General features: G+C 39.3%; 1 protein-coding gene across 2 annotated transcripts; it reads left to right on the forward strand.

Annotated features, from left to right (window-relative positions):
* The first annotated feature begins 192 nt into the window (after nt 1-192).
* On the forward strand, nt 193-16,539 carry si:cabz01101003.1 (ubiquitin carboxyl-terminal hydrolase CYLD). 2 transcript variants are annotated; one of them, XR_005205154.1, is made up of 17 exons: nt 193-583; nt 2,845-2,962; nt 3,563-3,720; nt 4,559-5,086; nt 5,418-5,520; nt 6,098-6,561; nt 7,833-7,998; nt 8,097-8,238; nt 9,494-9,616; nt 11,184-11,275; nt 11,373-11,436; nt 13,153-13,357; nt 13,447-13,555; nt 13,710-13,828; nt 14,772-14,979; nt 16,054-16,321; nt 16,490-16,539. XR_005205154.1 is itself a non-coding variant. In XM_037758035.1 (16 exons), exons 1-16 carry the CDS (start codon nt 413-415, stop codon nt 16,236-16,238), a joined length of 2,955 nt encoding a protein of 984 aa, XP_037613963.1. In that variant the 5' UTR covers nt 193-412; the 3' UTR covers nt 16,239-16,405. The 2 variants fall into 2 exon arrangements, 1 of the variants encoding a protein (XP_037613963.1); XM_037758035.1 differs by lacking the exon at nt 16,490-16,539 and having other exon boundaries at nt 16,054-16,405.
* Nucleotides 16,540-17,842: the final 1,303 nt, after the last annotated feature.

Below are 17,842 nucleotides of genomic sequence, written 5' to 3' on the forward strand. Positions count from 1 at the left end.
ACCACTGATGTCTTTGTGTGTGTACCAGATTCTTACATGCATATTTTAAGTGTGTGTACCTTGCCTATCAAGTAATGTGGAATTTCCCACAAGTCCTGGTCACGCCCACCTGCGCTCTGATTGGCTACAAGAACTCCCCCGCTGAACTTTTCTCGCTTCCTATTGGCTAACCCCGGTGTCATCAGCGCCGCTTCCGGCTTCACGGTGCTGTTTGTTATTGGAACGTCGCTCGCTTTTAAATGTCGACGGTTGGAGTTGATGGAAGTTTGCTGAGTTGTTTGATGAACGCCTACATTTTCTTTTAAACAAACTTAACTAACGTGGTTTTTTACTCGTCGACAGGAAATATTAAATATTCAATTTCCACTGTGAACCGGCTACATATATATAAAAAAAAGACAACGCGTTTAAGATGTCAGGGGCTCATGAGCAAACCAGGAAGCGACGCCCCCCAAAAATGTACTTGATCTCGACCGACCTGAAGGTCCAGGACCAGCTGGAAGGTACCATTAAGCTGCAGCGGGGGTACATCTGCCAGGAGCAGGACTCTGGCAAGAACAGAGGGGATTCATCTTGGGTCAAGGTAATATATATATATAACACACATTAACATAACATTTAGGCTGCATATTGTTTATTTTATGGATGAAACCATTAGTATACTTAATTAGCAGTTACAAAAAACATTTTTTTTTATTTGTTTTCATATTTACTGCCTTTCTTGTCTTATATATAACAGTACATTGAATATATTTGGGTATAATTCTTTCACTATATTCTGGCACTTTATACACAAAATAAGTAATTAATTTTAGGTTTATTGATACTGAAAATAATAATTACTTCAACTATTTTTTTGTTTATTTGTTTTGCACAATTTAAGACTATACAACATAACAAACAAATAAATAAATGAATGATATACAGTGCAGGAAGAGGCAAAAAAAACACTGCCACAAGCAAATATGTCAGCTTATCATATTTACTGCCTTTCTTTGTCCTATATATGACAGTATGTTGAATATATTTGGGTTTAATTGGCCTTTTTTATTATATTCTGGCACTTTTTACACAACATAAGTAATTTATTTATCGAGAATATAATTTGTAGGTTAATTGATACTGAAAATGATAATTACTTCAACTATTTTTTTTGTTTATTTGTTTTGCACAATTTAAGACTATACAACATAAAAAAATAAATAAATGAATGATATACAGAGGCAAAAAAATAAAATAATAATTACTTCAACTAGACTATATTGTCTCCAAAGAGAAAAATTGTCTTGCAGCCAGGTTAAACATAAAACACAAACTTACCAAAACATAAGGTAAATAATACATTGTAAAATACATACATAATATAGTAAAAATATGTAGAAAATAAATGCTTAAATTCACCAGGCAAACTCACTTAACAACAATAAATACATATACGTATCACAATATACATCAGTGACAGCAAAACATGCTTCATTACAGAAAATTCCTAAGTCTGAAATCCTATATTATCTTAGTTTAGGATGACATGTAGGAATTTGAAATGTTTCCTAACTACATTCAGAAAAAAAAATCCTATTTATCTATTACAGAAACGTCCTAACGTAGGGATTTCCTAAGTTATGAATCTTAATAGCAATGACAATAAAGATGGGGAATAACATGAACACCGAAATATAATGACTGAAAGGCTACTCACACCATATGATTACATTTTATATACATTTTAAAGCTAGAGTGAAGATACTGGTATCACATGAAACTAGAAAATCTAAGGAAACCACGTCATACTATCTTGTCACGAAGGAGGCTAAATAACGCTCCAAACTTGCACAACATTTTGGCGAGGAAAAAGTGGCATGGCCATTTTCAAAGGGGACCCTTGACCTCTGACCTCAAGATATGTGAATGTAAATGGGTTCTATGGGTACCCACGAGCCTCTTGTTTACAGACATGCCCACTTTATGATAATCACATGCAGTTTGGGGCAAGTCATAGTCAAGTCAGCACACTGACACACTGACAGCTGTTGTTGCCTGTTGGGCTGCAGTTTGCCATGTTATGATTTCAGCATATTTTTATATGCTAAATGCAGTACCTGTGAGGGTTTCTTATATTTTTTTAATATATATATATATATATATATATATATATATATATATATATATATATATATATATATATATATATACATAAAAATATATAATTATTTTATATATATATAAAATTTATAATTATTTTATATATATGTATATATAAAATTTATAATTATTTTATAATTTCAGTATATTCTCATTTATGTATTACTTATTATTAGTATTTATTACTTATTTAGTATTCTTCTAATTTATTCTGATAGGATGATCTGTGTGTGTATTCTTTTTTTATTTATTATTTATTGATTTATTAAAAAATAATTCTATCATGTGGAAGTCCTTTTATAACAAATGTTTGTCCACCTTCAATTTAAAACAAATAAAGATACTTTAAAACAACAAACAAACAAAAAAATTACATAAGAGCAAAAATAATTTCTCACCTGTCATACCTGCCTCATGGTACTCTCTTGCTGTAAAAGCCTACATAACTTGAGACAGATCGGGCACCACCCATCACTTTATTTTAATCCTAAAATGTGCCTCCTGTCATGGCATTGTGCTGCAGTTTATCCACCACATGCTGTTGAGTCACCCTTTTCAAATGGTGGACATACTTCACACTAATCTCACTCCCTCTGAGAGTTACTCTGTGGCATATGTACCTTCACTCACTCCTAATTTCTTTCCTCTTTTCTCCCTCATATTTGTTTTTCTCTCCTCCTCCTCCGCCTGTTTCCCCTGCAGGTGTTAGACAATGGCGTCATGTTGAAAATGGAGAGGAAGTTCCTGCTTGAAGTCCCCACTGACCTCAGCGGCCTGTTGGAGCCTGTAACTGATTCAGAGGCTCGCCTAAAACTCCTAAGTAATACATTAATAGTTAGTAGTAGTGTTGCACTTCTGTGCTTATGTACTTGTATTAGTATAATGAACACGTCTGTTAATTGGAGGAATAATGGTGATTGTTACTGCAGTGGTACTAGAAATACTGATAAAAGCAATAATGGTAGTAATGAAAATAGTGGTGGTAATAATGATGAATGTAATAGTAGTCGCCAAATAAGGACAATTGTATTAGTAGTAGTAGTATCAATAGACATAGGAGCAAGAGCAATGATGAATACTGATGAAATACTAGTAAAGGTAGTACAAATATCGCAGTAGTAACAATCCTAAAAGTGATTTTTCTAGTGTTACATGTTGTCTTAACTATGTGTAATTGTGTGACATTTTACTATAGTGGAAGTACTAAGTCAATTTTGTTTTTAAAAGGGGATTATGTGATCTTTATGACAATAAAAGGCTCTAAGGACAGAGTTTGGGTTATTGAAGTGGAAAATGGGAAGTAAAGCCAGATTTTTTTGTCACTCCAAAACTGGCCTATTTTTAATGCTCACGGATAACTAACAGCTTCAGTTATTTCCTTCTTCTGTAGTAAGGTTTTCACTGTGTTGTATTTTTCCAGACAATCCCGGGAAGCTGCAGCAGTTGGCTACTATGCCTCTGGATTCTCCGCTGTGGGTCCAAATGGGCCAACAGGACGAGCTGGCAGAGGCCGATCTGAAGTTCATCGGGCCGCTGACCAGAGGGAGCAGCGCTGTGCTTTTTGGGGTACAGCTCAAGGTAAACTTGACTCGAGGATGTGAGTGGAAACTTTTCAGCGCGTTATAACCCCCAAGATTTCCGTCCTGGGTGATTTGACAATACGGCTCTGACGCCGCGTTAGGAGGAGAGTGAAAGTAAGGCTTAATCACATGCATACCTCCTTTCCCGTGAATCACCCAGTGCATTTAGGCAATTTAAATCCAGCCACTAACAATAAAAAAAGTTCAGTGTAGAGAAGTATTTACAGAATGTCAATGCGTTGAATGACAATCGCTTAAAAATTGACCAAAATAGTATGGGTTCGATTTAATAATAATCTTAAAGGAACAGTGTGTAGGATTTGGTGGCATCTAGTGGTGTGGTTGCAGATTGCAACCAACTGAGTACCCCTCCTCTCACTCTTCCCTTTCCAAGGCTGTGGTAATGTGAGCCGCCAGGAGCAAAACCGTGGTAACGCTGTTCTCCTCGCTCAGAGGCCATCCTTACCATGGTAACACTACATTAGGAGCAACAGAAGTCAGACGGCGGCTTGCGGTACCACGGTTTTACACTCTGCGGCTCACGTTACCGCAGTTTCACAAGCGTGTCGGAGAACTACGGTGGCCTTCAGGCAACGATGTTGAAGTCCTTTATTTAGGTATGGACAGTATTTATGTTTATGTTGACTTTCATTGCTTGAACTCATCTATGATTAGGGCTGGGCAATAAGACAATATATATTGTCAAAAAGATATAAAAATGTCGTTCATATCGTTTCTATTGTGATATAGGCTAGGCCTAGATTTATTTATTTTTTCTCTATAATTTCAATCAAACTTTTGATTTTGCACTCAACAATTTTTTAACTCCTCTGCAGGGTTCAGCAGCAGGTAAAGGAGTGAGCAACGGCTCCTTTAAGGGCCACCGGCTCTTCACCTGCCCCGAAGCCTGCGCCCTCTTCCTCCCGGCTAGCCACATCCGGCTGCGCCACTGGTCTCGCAAAAACGGCTCCGACGCCAACGAGCGAGCCCGTGAGCGAGACCTCCAACGCAGCAGCAGCAGCAGCAATAATCTCTCCAGCAACGGGCACCATGGCAACAATGACCGCCCAAATCCTCCTCAACATCAGCAGCAGCAGCCCAATCGTCACATCAGTTTCCGCCTGAATCGTCCCAGCAGCCCTCCTCAACCGCGAGCTTTGGGCATCATCCCTCGAACAGCTGAGTCGGCGCCCCTCACAGCTGAAAACCAGGTCCAGGTCCGAGGCCCTGGTTCGCCTCAAACGCTCCATGTGGGCCAGCGGGTGTCTTTCCCCCTGGAGGACAACGTCTATGCGGGGGAGGTGCGCTTCTGTGGTCCCCTGCCTGGCCGGTCCTCGTCTGGAACGTACGTCGGAGTCCTGCTGGTCAGTACAACACACGAGACAAAAAAAACTGTGATTATATGAAGAGTCTGATTCCTAATAAGTTAAGGGCTGTCAATCAATAAAAATAGGTAATCGTGATTAATCGCAAATTAATCACACATTTTTTTTACCTGTTCAAAATGTAACTTAAAGGGAGATTTGTCAAGTATTTAATACTCTTATCAACATGGGAGTGGGCAAGTATGCTAGCTTTATGCAAATGTATGTATATATTTATTATTGGGAATCAATTAACAACACAAAACACCTTTCTCTTTGTGGAGCAGCTCTGTCTGCAGCTTTGTGTTTGACTTTGTGTGATTCGTTCCAGGACACTCCTGCTGGTAACTGGGACGGGCTTTATAAAGGAGAGAAGCTCTGCCACATTCCCTCTCTCTATGGACTACTGCTGCCAATCACCAAGGTCTCTGCAGGTATGACAACTGTTGCACAACAAGGCCTCAGACACTCATAGTACAGTATGTTTTAAGCAGTGGTGAACGAAGTACCTGAAAGGCCACACCAGAAAATGATTTTAGTAGAAGTTAAAGTCACCTTTTAGAATATCACTTGAGTAAAAGTCTTAAAGTGATTGATATTTATTGTACTTATGTATCATAAGTAATTTTCTGATATTAAATGTTCTTAAATATTAAGTACAAGTAAATGCTGTTTATTAAAAAAGCAAGGATTTTGAGATTTATGAAGAGTATTCCTCTTAACATGTACACCAGCATGTACTATATGTAGCATGATCTGACATGCAGACTGCTGGGTCTTGAGCGGAAATCGAGGTGGATTCGCCAAACCTGCTTGCTTGCAATAGTAACGAGTAACAAAGATGCTTAGGGGAAATGTATCCTTCGTTACAAGCTGGTATGACATGGTTGGTACCAATGGGTTCTTTAGGTTTACTAGTTTCATATGATGTCAGTATCTTCACTCTAACTTTGACAGCCTTAGTGCAAACATATCATTCAACATCTAACTCTTTTTCCATTTTGTCCTCAGAGTCGAAATCCCACCGTCACAACCCTCTTAGCCAATTTACCAAGTCCATCCTGAAGGCAACGCCGTCCTCTGTCGGTAAACCACGCCCTATGTCACCCACCGTCACTTCTCCCAAGGTCGCCCTGATGCCCCCCACCAAACTAGCACTTAAACCTCCTCCGCTACCCAAACCCAGCCCCACTAAGGTCCTGCCTCCTCCCCCTCTCCCACCTTCCAAAACCCTCAGCCCAACGTCGCCGACCGCCACCGACCAGCTGCAGCACACCAACGGCGTGCACGGCCCTCCTTCGCCGCTGAGGTCTCCAGATGACAATGACGCTGCAGAGGATGACGGGGACGTGTTCCTGGAGGGCGAGCTGGAGGTGGGGTCGATGGTTGAAGTGAACGATCCGCCACTTTTTGGTGTTATTCGCTGGATTGGACGGATCAGTGGGATTTCACAGCCAGTGGCAGGGATTGAGCTGGTAAGGTGAAAGTTTCAGCTCTGTTGTACACCAACTTAGTTTTTAGTTTTATTGTCTTAGTTTAAAGTACAATCCATTATCCAAATGTTAGCAAAAGGGTACACAGTATTGATTCCTGATAATAGTCTCAAATAGATTTTTTAATAAAGGGACAAATGCAAGACTAACACTAGTAACAACCAAATCTCAGTTATCGTTGTTCTCTGATCCTGATTGTTTACATCATTGATGTGTGTAAACACAACAAACATCTTGGTTGTTATCACTTTTACATCTTAATATTCATTTTCCATCACTCTCTCAGCTCTCATTGGTCAAAAACAGTAACAATTGCATCTTTAGTCTCTATTTCAGTCCAGATTTGTACTCATTTATGTCCTATTCTGCACTCGACTGTTTCTCATTTTGTCTCATTTAACATGTGATGGCGAGGGTTAAGTAATGTGTGTAGTTAGTTAATGGTTTGGTTAAGGCTGCATTCACACCATCAGGTGTTGTGCGGTGGTTTGGGAGTGTCACTTAATGGCTCATTCACACCAAGCGACTGCACGACAATTAACGTCTTTTGTTCCGTCTTGGCGGGGTTTTTCAGCTCTGGATTGCCACCGCAGCGCGTCATTGGGTTGCGAAAACATCTTTTCCATCGAGAGAAGCCTTCCGTGTCCTCCTTTGCTCGTCTTTCATGAAGAAATTCTCCCCAGTTCTGATGTAACTGATGCTCTTGCAGCAGCTACGCTAACCTCCTCAGATGCCGCCATATTTGAACAGGCATCTCTCGGTGTCGCCTCACACAATCCATCGGTCACTATCAGAGCCCAGTTCCACTGATAACAATAGTTTGTAAAACGTCCTATTGGCCCTGATTAATCGGTCAACCTCTAACCCTAGCGATAACCGTATTTATAACAGTAAATAACAGTTATATTTATGTCGCTGCTGCTTTCTTTTTGTTAAAAAAAAAGTGTTGAATTTTGATTTGTTGTTGCAGCCTGTGGCTCCGGAGTAAAGGCGTTTCATTTTGTGAATTTGAGTCATCAGACTGCACGTCTTGGAGATCCACTTTGTTTTTATGTCAAAGATGGAAAACATGATAAACGTATGGCAACATGCAAAATCTGTCAAACATCTGAGACATAAAAAGGTGTCCTCTGATATCATTGTTTGCCAACAGCAACAACAACAACAAACTGAAGTAAAGTCACTGCACTGACTCGTATACTATTGTATCACACTGATAAAAAACAAACCCACTGTGTGTGTGTGTGTGTCAGGACCAGGAGCTGTCTGCAGGGACAGATGGCAGTTACCTCGGCGAACGTCACTTCCGTTGCCCGGCCAACAAGGGGCTGTTTGTCAAGCTTCGCAACTGCAGACGAGACTCCAGGTTTCCCGCCCCGGAGACACCTGTCAATCAAGTGGAGCGATGCAACTCTATAGGTGGGAAAGCACGGTCGTAGTGTCTGACCTCTAGAGAGACTTTAGTGCTAGTGTCGTGTAGTTTTCTCATGTAATACTGTCTCCTGTGTGGCTGCCAGCCTTTGCAGAGTGGGGCAGTGAGCGGGTGGACGATCACACCCCTCCAATGGACGGGGACGAGGCCGCTGAGCTCTACCAGGGCTGGAAGAGAGGCATCCAGGGTCACCTCAACTCATGCTACCTGGACGCTACGCTGTTCAGGTAGAGGCAGTCTACAGACTCTGTAGTAACAGAAAGGATTGTCAGGGTAGAAGTGTCTTGCAATATATTAATTATATCAACGTAAAAGTTAGAATTTAATGAGGACGTGTCAAATCTTTAAACTGCTTTACAAGTTGTACTAACATCAAAGAGTACAGAAGCAAAGAGACGAAACTGCCGCCATTTTGGACTGAAAACTCAGATGAGTCTGTGGCCATGGATGGATAAAGAGTCGTCTGTAAATCAGAGTTTTTGAGTTGAAAAATTACTTTAAAGCTGAAGTAGGCGAGATTGCAGCAAATATGATTAAAGTTATTTTTATAAAACAGTCGCTATATCATGACAGTAGTACATGAAACAGGTAACCTGAAAAAAAATCATGTTCCTCTGTGTCCTCCGGTGCTCCTAAAGGCATCTGCAAGATTTTACAGACCGGAGGAAAACAACCAATCAGAGCTGATTTGGAGCCTTGCAGTCTCTGAGCAGCTGTCAATCACTCGCGAACTCCGACCGAACGGTCAAACTAGGCAGCGCTGATCAAAAATGAATCAACATTATGTTACTGTCATGCCTATTTCTCGCCTCAATTGTTTTCAGAATCATCTTGTAGTGCACGGTTTAGCTGTAAAATGAGAAGCTTGTGACCCAGCAGCCGTGTTGTAAATCTCTTGAAGGAACGCCAAGTTCCGGTCACATGACCGGAGCACAGCCAATAGGAACGTTCTCTCAATGAAATGACCTGTGATTGGTCAAAGTCTTCCGTCACGGGCTAGATTTTTTAAAGCCTGCAAACAGAGCCATGAGGAGGTGCAGGAGTCTAGTTATCTCTCAGAACACTTGAATTACAATATGCTGAAAGGTTATTATGGATTTATTTGCCCAATGATGCCAAAAATATACCGCCCACCGCCACTTTAATCGATTATCAGAATAGTTGCTGATTATTTTTCTGTCGATCGACTAATCGTTGCAGCTCTATTGTACATAAAGTGTTAGTTTTATTGTGTTTTCAGCTTAATTCAGAATGAACAGAAGACGTGGTTAGTTAGGATGAGCACTGATTGAGGCCGAGTAGAAACTTTTTGACCGGCTAAAAATCCAATAATCTGTTCCTACTGGGATCAGCCACACTAATCTGACGTTACGATGCATCTTTTTGGAAGTATATTATGCTAAATTCATCCATAATACATACAACTGTGTCTACTTATTTGATTTCCTCTGTCATCACCTGTATGTCTGTTTCTCTCTGCAGTCTGTTCTCTTGCTGCAGTTCAGCAGACTGGGTGCTGCTTTGGCCCTCCGACCCTGAAACTAACCAAGACTCCAGTCAGGCTCAGGACCTGCTGCGTTGTGAAATAGTCAACCCTCTGCGAAGGTAAATGTCTATTTTTACTACCACATGTTAAGGCTTGGCGATATGGAAAAAATCAAATATCACAACATTTTTACCAAATACTTCAATATCGATATTGTGACGATGTTGTAGGGTTGACCATTGGTGCTTTTACAAAATATTTACACAATAAGATTTTGATAAATCATCAGTAATGTGGATATAATGACTAAGTGGATAAAGGCAAATAGTAGAACAGCTAGAACAGTCTGGTAAGTTCATGAAATCACATCACCTTACTGTAATACAGCCTTTATTTAGTCTCATATCATGATATCGATACTATATCGATATATTGCCCAGCCATACCACAGTGCTGTTGCAAATGCATTTGCTACTGGTAATACAGCATTGTACGATGGCGTAGTCGGCGTAGGTGGCGTAGTCTGTTTTTTACTTGTAGGTAAAAAGCAAAATTTATGGAGCCTCAGGAAAGGGAAATAATATTCAGAGGAAAAAAAATCTAAGATTAAAGTTGTAGATTTACGAGAAAAAATCTGAAATTAATGACAAAAATAATATAATATATATTAATATTCTCTGAGATTATAAAGTCATATATTTGCGAGAAAAAAAACTCAAATTCTATGGGATTTAAATTGTAAATTTACAAGAAAAAACTTGAATATTCTCTGAGATTAACTAATAAATTTGCGAGAAAAAAAACTCAAACTCTCTGAGATTAAAGTCGTAAATTTACAAGAAAAAAACTTGAATATTCTCTGAGATTATATAGTCGAAACTGCAAGAAAAAAAATCCATTCTCTGAGATTAAAGTCACAAATTTATGAGAAAAGAAACTCAGTGAAAATAGTGTGTGTGTTGTTGTTTTTTTGTCAAGGAACCAAAAATAATTGTTGCTTTTTATGCATGTTAGTGCCCTTGCTAATGGATGTACTGCCCTAGACCCCCAACAGTTTATCATTATTTATTTATTTGTTTATTTTCTTTCTTTTACCTATGATTATTTTATTTATATGTATATTTGTGTGTATTTATTTTTATTTTTTTGCAGTGGATTGTCAGAGTTGTATTAACAAAATTCAGAAATAAACTTTGTTCAAAAATTAGAAAAAAAATAATCGTGATTATCATTTTGGCCATAATGGTGCAGCCCTACTTTAATATTCCAGTTGTAAAAAATCAAACAAAATAAGATAACATAAGATAAGATAGAACTTTATTTATGTGCCGGAGATTGCTCAAAATTACAAGTTCAAGTGTATAAAATACAAGTATATAAAAAAAAACTACTATTTCAAGCACCCGTGCCTAATAGAATAACAATTAAGTAAGATACATTTAGTAAAATGAGTAAATAAGATAAAAAAGATAGAGTAAGCTGAAAACAAAAAACAGAAAAGGAAGTAATATTGCACATGTTGGACATTAATATTGCACACAATGAGCAGTGATATTGCACATGAGAATGTAAAAATGATTAATAGGAAAGACTGGCAGCGACTGGATCAGAAGGCACAATGATTATGATTTAGTTTAATATACATAATATGTTCCTCAAGTATCTGTGTGCTGGTGTGTTTTGAAGGTACGGCTACGTGTGTGCCAGTAAGACCATGGCCTTGAGACGACTGCTGGAGGCCGCGAATAGCGACACGGGCTTCACCAACCAGGAGAAAGGTACACCTGTCCCACCCCTCCATTAGCTCAGCTCAGGTGCATCTGTCTGTGATCACACTGAGGAATGCTGTCATGCTGCTGTTGTTCTGTCTCTCAGATCCTGAAGAGTTCCTCAACAGGCTTTTCCAGCTCCTCCGAGTCGAGCCGCTCCTCAAGATCAGGTAACGTCACACACACACACAAACACACACACACACGCACACACACACACCCTGCTTCGCTATCACACAGGCCAGGTATTCAGTTCACCTCAACTCAATTATACAGCTGCATTCTGAAGTGAGAAAGTAATTAGGTCGAGAACACACTCGCGGGTTGTTTCTCTTTATCACCGAAAAGTTTTCCTGCTTCTATTTTTACTTCTTAATTTGTTAAAGTTTGCTCAAGTAAAATGTCACGCAGACTGAAAATGCAGTGTAAATGTGTTATTTTCACCTATTCTAAAATGGTGTGTTTGAATATTTCTGCATACTGGGGTCCCTAAACAGTCCTGGAATTACATAAATTGGGTATCACTGTAAAGCTGAGACTCTTGTGGATCCAATGAGTGATGTATTCATGTGTGATGATGTTAGTCTCCATAGGAGCCATTTCATTGTAGTGAGACCATTTTTTTAAAACTTGACCTCACTGTATAAAATGACCTGTGGTGACCTCTAGGATAATCACAGCCTCATGAAACTTTACAGCCACAAACTAGAGACCTAGAGCATTCAGAGGATGGATGGCTTTCCTAGGTAGATTGACAATAAGGGGGTTGCTGAGCAGTTTCCAGAACAGAAGTGCTCGCCATGCAATCGCCGAAAAAATGCAATTCTTGCAGAAATCTCCAAATGTTAAAGGTTTTTGATACCAAATCACAGCATGGCTTTTTCTATGGTGTTCCTCAAGGTCTTGGTGTCTTAATGTGGTATTTTGGAGGGATTATTAATCATTTTTATCAATTCTTGAGGGGTAAAAACTTTTTAAATTTAGCACCAAATCTGTGTAACAACCCAAAAATTGCTGGAACAATTTATGAGACTTAATAGAGCACGGGAATGAACATCATATACTTCATCATAATGCTCTAAGCTCTTTTACACTTTTACAATCTATTTTAATTATTTATTTTTTTGTGATTTATGACTAGAACAATTTGACACAAGATATTCCCTTAATTTACATTTCTTAAAGATTCCCTCTAGACGAGTTTTAGATTCTCTTTATGGCAGTGATACTCAACTTACCCTGGCCCGCGATAGGGTGCCAGGTGGCCCAGCAAACATTTTCTAATTCACAATGAAAATAAACCGATTCACAATGGGATTTTTTGTTGTACTTTTAATGTAAAGAAAGTGCCTAATAGAGCTTGTTTATTAAAAGAGGTCCAGGCTATGTTTATGAATCATTGTAACGTTTGAGTGATTGCATGATGGAAGAGGTTTCCAGTTATGTTTAATGTTCTATAAACTCCTTCAAATATAACCAACGCATTTACAACCAAAATGCCTTTGCAGCTATTAATTGCAGTATAATATCAGATTTGTCTGTCCTAGGCCCACGTTCACGGCGTGACACGTTCATATAGTTAATAAGTCAGTTTTCAAAGAAAGATGGGCATTTTTTTAATTTGTATTCATTTCATCTGATAAATATTCAGAATGTTTTTTAAGTGCCCATGAAAAAGTTGACTGACGTGGTTAATAATGTGACTCAGATTTGAGGTGAGCGGATGAATGTGAAAACAGCCTTCTAGTGTTAAACTCCGCACACAAACCTTCTGCACAGTGAAGGTTGGACATCAAAGTGGAGTAACGATTAGCAAAACACATTCGACCCGTTTCTTAATCGCAATTACTGACGTCAATTCCTCATTTTCTCTCTTCTGCATTCAGATCGATGACTCAGCAGCCTCAGGAGTGTCACCTCTACCAGCTCTTCCCGCCTACACTTCCTCCCTCTCCCTCCTCGCCCTCACCTCTCTCCCCGGTCGACTCCCCCATCCCTCTCACCTCGCCGTCGCCCAGCCGGATGAGGGTCGCCAGCGTCCAGGCGCTGCTGGAGTCCTCCTTCCTACACGCCGGCCTCAAGTTTGTCGAGGTAACAGAAAGCAAGTTGCAAGAAAGAAATGACTATTTCTCAAAACACCTTTACAGTAACTAGATCACGTGTATTGATCACCCCACCAGGCTCCATCCTGCCTTCTCCTGCTCATGCCTCGCTTTGGAAAGGACTTCAAAATGTTTGACGCCATCTTGCCCACCCTCAGCCTGGACATCACAGACCTGCTGGACGACAGTGAGGACAACTTCAAACTCTACATTTTAGCAGCTTTTTAGCTTGTTTCTGGTTGATCTGATATAGCATGTTTTAGTTCATATAGTGCATATCAGATCTAGCTACATTCACATGTTTTTTGAAGTGTAGCATTTGTCTCTCTTTGTGTCTCTAGCCCTGAGGCAGTGCAGCATCTGTCAGGCTGTGGCTGAGTGGGAGTGTCTCCAGTGTTATGAAGATCCCGACATCACCCCCGGCCATCTCAAACAGTACTGCCAGACCTGCAACACACAGGTACCCACTTCTTACTTTGGACCTGACATTAATTTGTAGCCTAAATAAACACTTTTTGCAGGCTTAAATGACTATGATGTTATAATAATAAACCCATTTTTGTCTTGTTAGGGCGGTACAGGGGGTCAGCACTGTGTGTCAAATTGTTCTAGTCATAATAAACATGAATTTATTAAATAACTAATTAAAATAAATGGTGAAAGTGTATAAAAATGATCAATAATCCCTCCAAAATACCACATTAAGACACCAAGACCTCGAGGAACATTATAGAAAAAAACCATGGTGTGATTTGGTATCAAAACCTTTTGACATTTGGATGAATGAAATGGCTCCTATGGGGATTAACATCATCACACATGAATACAGTTGGGCTCATTGGATCCACAAGAGTCTCAGCTTTACAGTGACACCTAATTTATGTAATTCTAAGACTGTTTAGAGACCCCAGTATGCAGAAATATTCAAATACAACATTTTAGAATAGGTGAAAATAAGACATTTATACTGCAAAAAACTGCATGTGATTATCATAAAGTGGGCATGTCTGTAAAGGGGGGACTCGTGGGTACCCATAGAACCCATTTTCATTCACATATCTTGAGGTCAGAGGTCAAGGGACCATTGCCATGCCGGGTTTTCCTCACCAAAATGTAGCATTACTTTAGAGCATTAGGCTAAATTTGATCCCTCCCGACAATCTAGCACAATATGGTTATTCTGATCTTACCAATGGATTTCTTAGGTTTTCTAGTTTCATATGATACCAGTATCTTCACTCTAAAGCTGAGCCCGTTACAACCTCTGAAAAAAGTTGGCCGAAGGCGCCATTGCCCTCATGGAGTGGAAGAACTTAATGTAAACTACTCTGGTCCTCATTTTCTGTCTCTTGTGTGTCTATTTTTATATATATTTTTTCTATTTCTTTTCTGTTGATCATCAGGTCCACAGTCACAGGAAGCGGGCGTCCCACACCCCGGTGAAAATCACTGTCCCCGAAGGGCCGTGGTCGGGCTCTCTGCACTGCTCCCGCCAGAGAATGTCTCTCTTTGCCGTGACGTGCATCGAGACCAGTCATTACGTGAGCTTTGTCAAGCACGGGCCCCTCGCCGCCGACTGGCTGTTTTTTGACAGTATGGCAGACCGGGAAGGTGAGAGATCCTCACTTAGATACATTCTGGTAACAGGATGAAAACACAAAAACAAGCGCTGTTAGGCCTTGTTCATCCGTACACTGTTTTTTTTTTTTTTTTATAAACGTAGCTTTTTCTATGCATTTGGGCTTTGTCCACACCCAAATGGCGTTTTAGGTCACTGTAAACAGAGTTTTTTGTAAACTCAGGCCAGGGTGGAGATTTTCAGAAACTCTGTTTTCAATGTAGATTGGGAAAAAAGAGTTTTTTGCTTGTAACGTCAGTGTGCATCGTTATTGTGAAGCATCACTAATGAGGCGACATGTCGTGCAACGGCGGCATAAATGCATCCATGAACAGTGTACGTGGCCAAATAACCTGCTAACAGGTATGGAGGATGGAACCTGCCAAAAAAAAAAAAAAAAAAAAATTAATATATAAATGACTCGATAAATAGCTAAATATGCCTTTTAAAAGTAGTAAAATAAAATAAAAAATAAATGTAGTCATTATTTAACTGATAAAATTTGACATAAATTGATATTTCTGTTTTAATTAGATTATTTTTGTTTATTTACCTTTCTATTAATTCTCTTATTTATTTGCTCTTCTGTTTAATTTCCAATTTTATTTATTGATGTGTTTATTTTTATGATTTTTTTTATTCATTCATTCATTTTTGCATTTCTTTTTGTTTGTGTATTTATTTATTTATAATTTATTTATTTTTGCATTTATTTTCTTTAGTCATTATATATTTATTTTTAAATGTATGTATTCATTTATGTGTTTAAGCATTTATTTATTTATTCATGCATGATTTCCCTTAGCATTTCACCCCCTATTTATTTCCCCAAACTTATTTATCTCTGTATTCTTTTCTTAATACATTTATTCATACATTTGTTTTTACATTTCTTCATGCATTTCTGCTTCATTATGCAAATGAGGGGGCGTTGCTTCCATGTCGTGTCATTGTGTGGCCTTGACAGCGCATCTATTGTGTAGAACGGAGGACGAAAAACGCTGTTTACAAAAATCCCCATGTGCGTGTGGACTAGTCCTTAAAGCGCTCCCTTATCTCTCCTCCAGGTGGCGAGAACGGCTTCAACATCCCCCAGGTGAAGACGTGTCCAGAGGTGGGCCGCTACCTCAGCCTATCAGAGGAGGAGCTGAGCAGAGTTGACGCCACCTCCCTGCGGGAGTCCGTCCGCCGCCTGCTCTGTGACTCCTACATGTGTCTGTACCACAGCCCCGAGCTCAGCCTGTACAAGTGACACACACACACACACACACACACACACACACACACACACACACACACACAGATCTGAGCATGGAACGAGACAATGAACAACTGATGTAAACATTTTACCTTCAGGTCCTCAGACTTAATCTTATCTAACTGTCAGATGACGTCCAAAATATTAACTTTTCAGAGCCCTTGTTACTTTATTCAGTAGAATATAAAGGGTTAATTTACACAGATTTTTTTTTCTGCCTCTTAGGCCCTGTTCACACTTTGCAGTAAAATGCATCTTGGGTGATTTTAGCCTCAGTTTGTGCCTCTAATTTTCCCAATAATAAATACCCGGTGTTTCCTTACTCTCGTTCCTAATCCAAGCAAAGATAACTCGCTCAATTTATACAAAGTAAACCAAACTTTAAGCAGTTCACTATCACTTCTATTTGCTTATATTGATGTTGCTTTGTATTATTTTTTGGGCTGTCCAAGTTAATGTGATAATAAGGTGTCAAATTTGTCTTAACGGCGCAACTTGCGATTTTTAGGTTGTAGCGGGCTCAGTTTTAAAGCTAAAGTGAAGATGTTGGCATCATATGAAACTAGAGAACTTAAGGAATCCATTGGTACCAACGATGTCATACTAGCTTGTCACGAAAGAAGTTAAATAACGCTCAAGACTTGAGCTAAATTTTGGTGAGGAAAAAACTGGCATGGCCATTTTCAAAGGGGTCCCTTGACCTTTGACCTCAAGATATGTGAATGAAAATGGGTTCTATGGGTACCCACAAGTCTCCCCTTTACAGACATGCCCACTTTATGATAATCTCATGCAGTTTGGAGACAAGTCATAGTCAAGTCAGCACACTGACACACTGACAGCTGTTGTTGCAGTTTGCCATGTTATGATTTGTGCATATTTTGTTATGCTGAATGCAGTACCTGTGAGGGTTTCTGGACAATATTTGTCATTGTTTTGTGTTGTTAATTAATTTTCATGCATAAAGCAGCATATTCGCCCACTCCCATGTAGAGTATTAAATACTTGACAAATCTCCCTTTAAGGTACATTTTGAACAGATAAAAAATGTGCGATTAATTTGTGATTAACTACGGACGATCATGAGATTAATCACGATTAAATATTTTAATCGATTGACGGCTCTAATTATTTAGTTTTTTCAAACATACAAGGATGAAGTCGTCATTTCCAGCCTCCTGGATAGAAAACAGAGATGTAACTTGTGAAGCGGGATACAAATAGTTTTGATTGTGAAGCAGACAGAATCACTTTTCATCCAGATTGTTAAAAAAAAGTATTTTAGAGCTCGGTGGTAAGTGTTGTTAAACGACCCTCTGGGTTTTTCAAAGGTGGCAGAGTATTTATTTTTTCAGCAGATGGCATGCTTGGCTCTGTCTGATCACACTCCAGATGTATTTGAGAGCTTTTTCTGAGCCTAGTTTGACCTAGAGGCCTCAAAACTACATGTAATCAAAAGTCTGACAATCAGCCAAATATACATGAGAACAGCAGTATGATCCAATGTGCCTGATGAACAAACAGCCTGTAGTTTAAAAGCTTTATTACACATAATGAACTCGATGGTAAATTAGTCTGATGAGTGGCAGTACTGGTCT

This window comes from Sebastes umbrosus, chromosome 22, assembly GCF_015220745.1.
Source record: "Sebastes umbrosus isolate fSebUmb1 chromosome 22, fSebUmb1.pri, whole genome shotgun sequence".
Lineage (NCBI taxonomy): Eukaryota > Metazoa > Chordata > Actinopteri > Perciformes > Sebastidae > Sebastes > Sebastes umbrosus.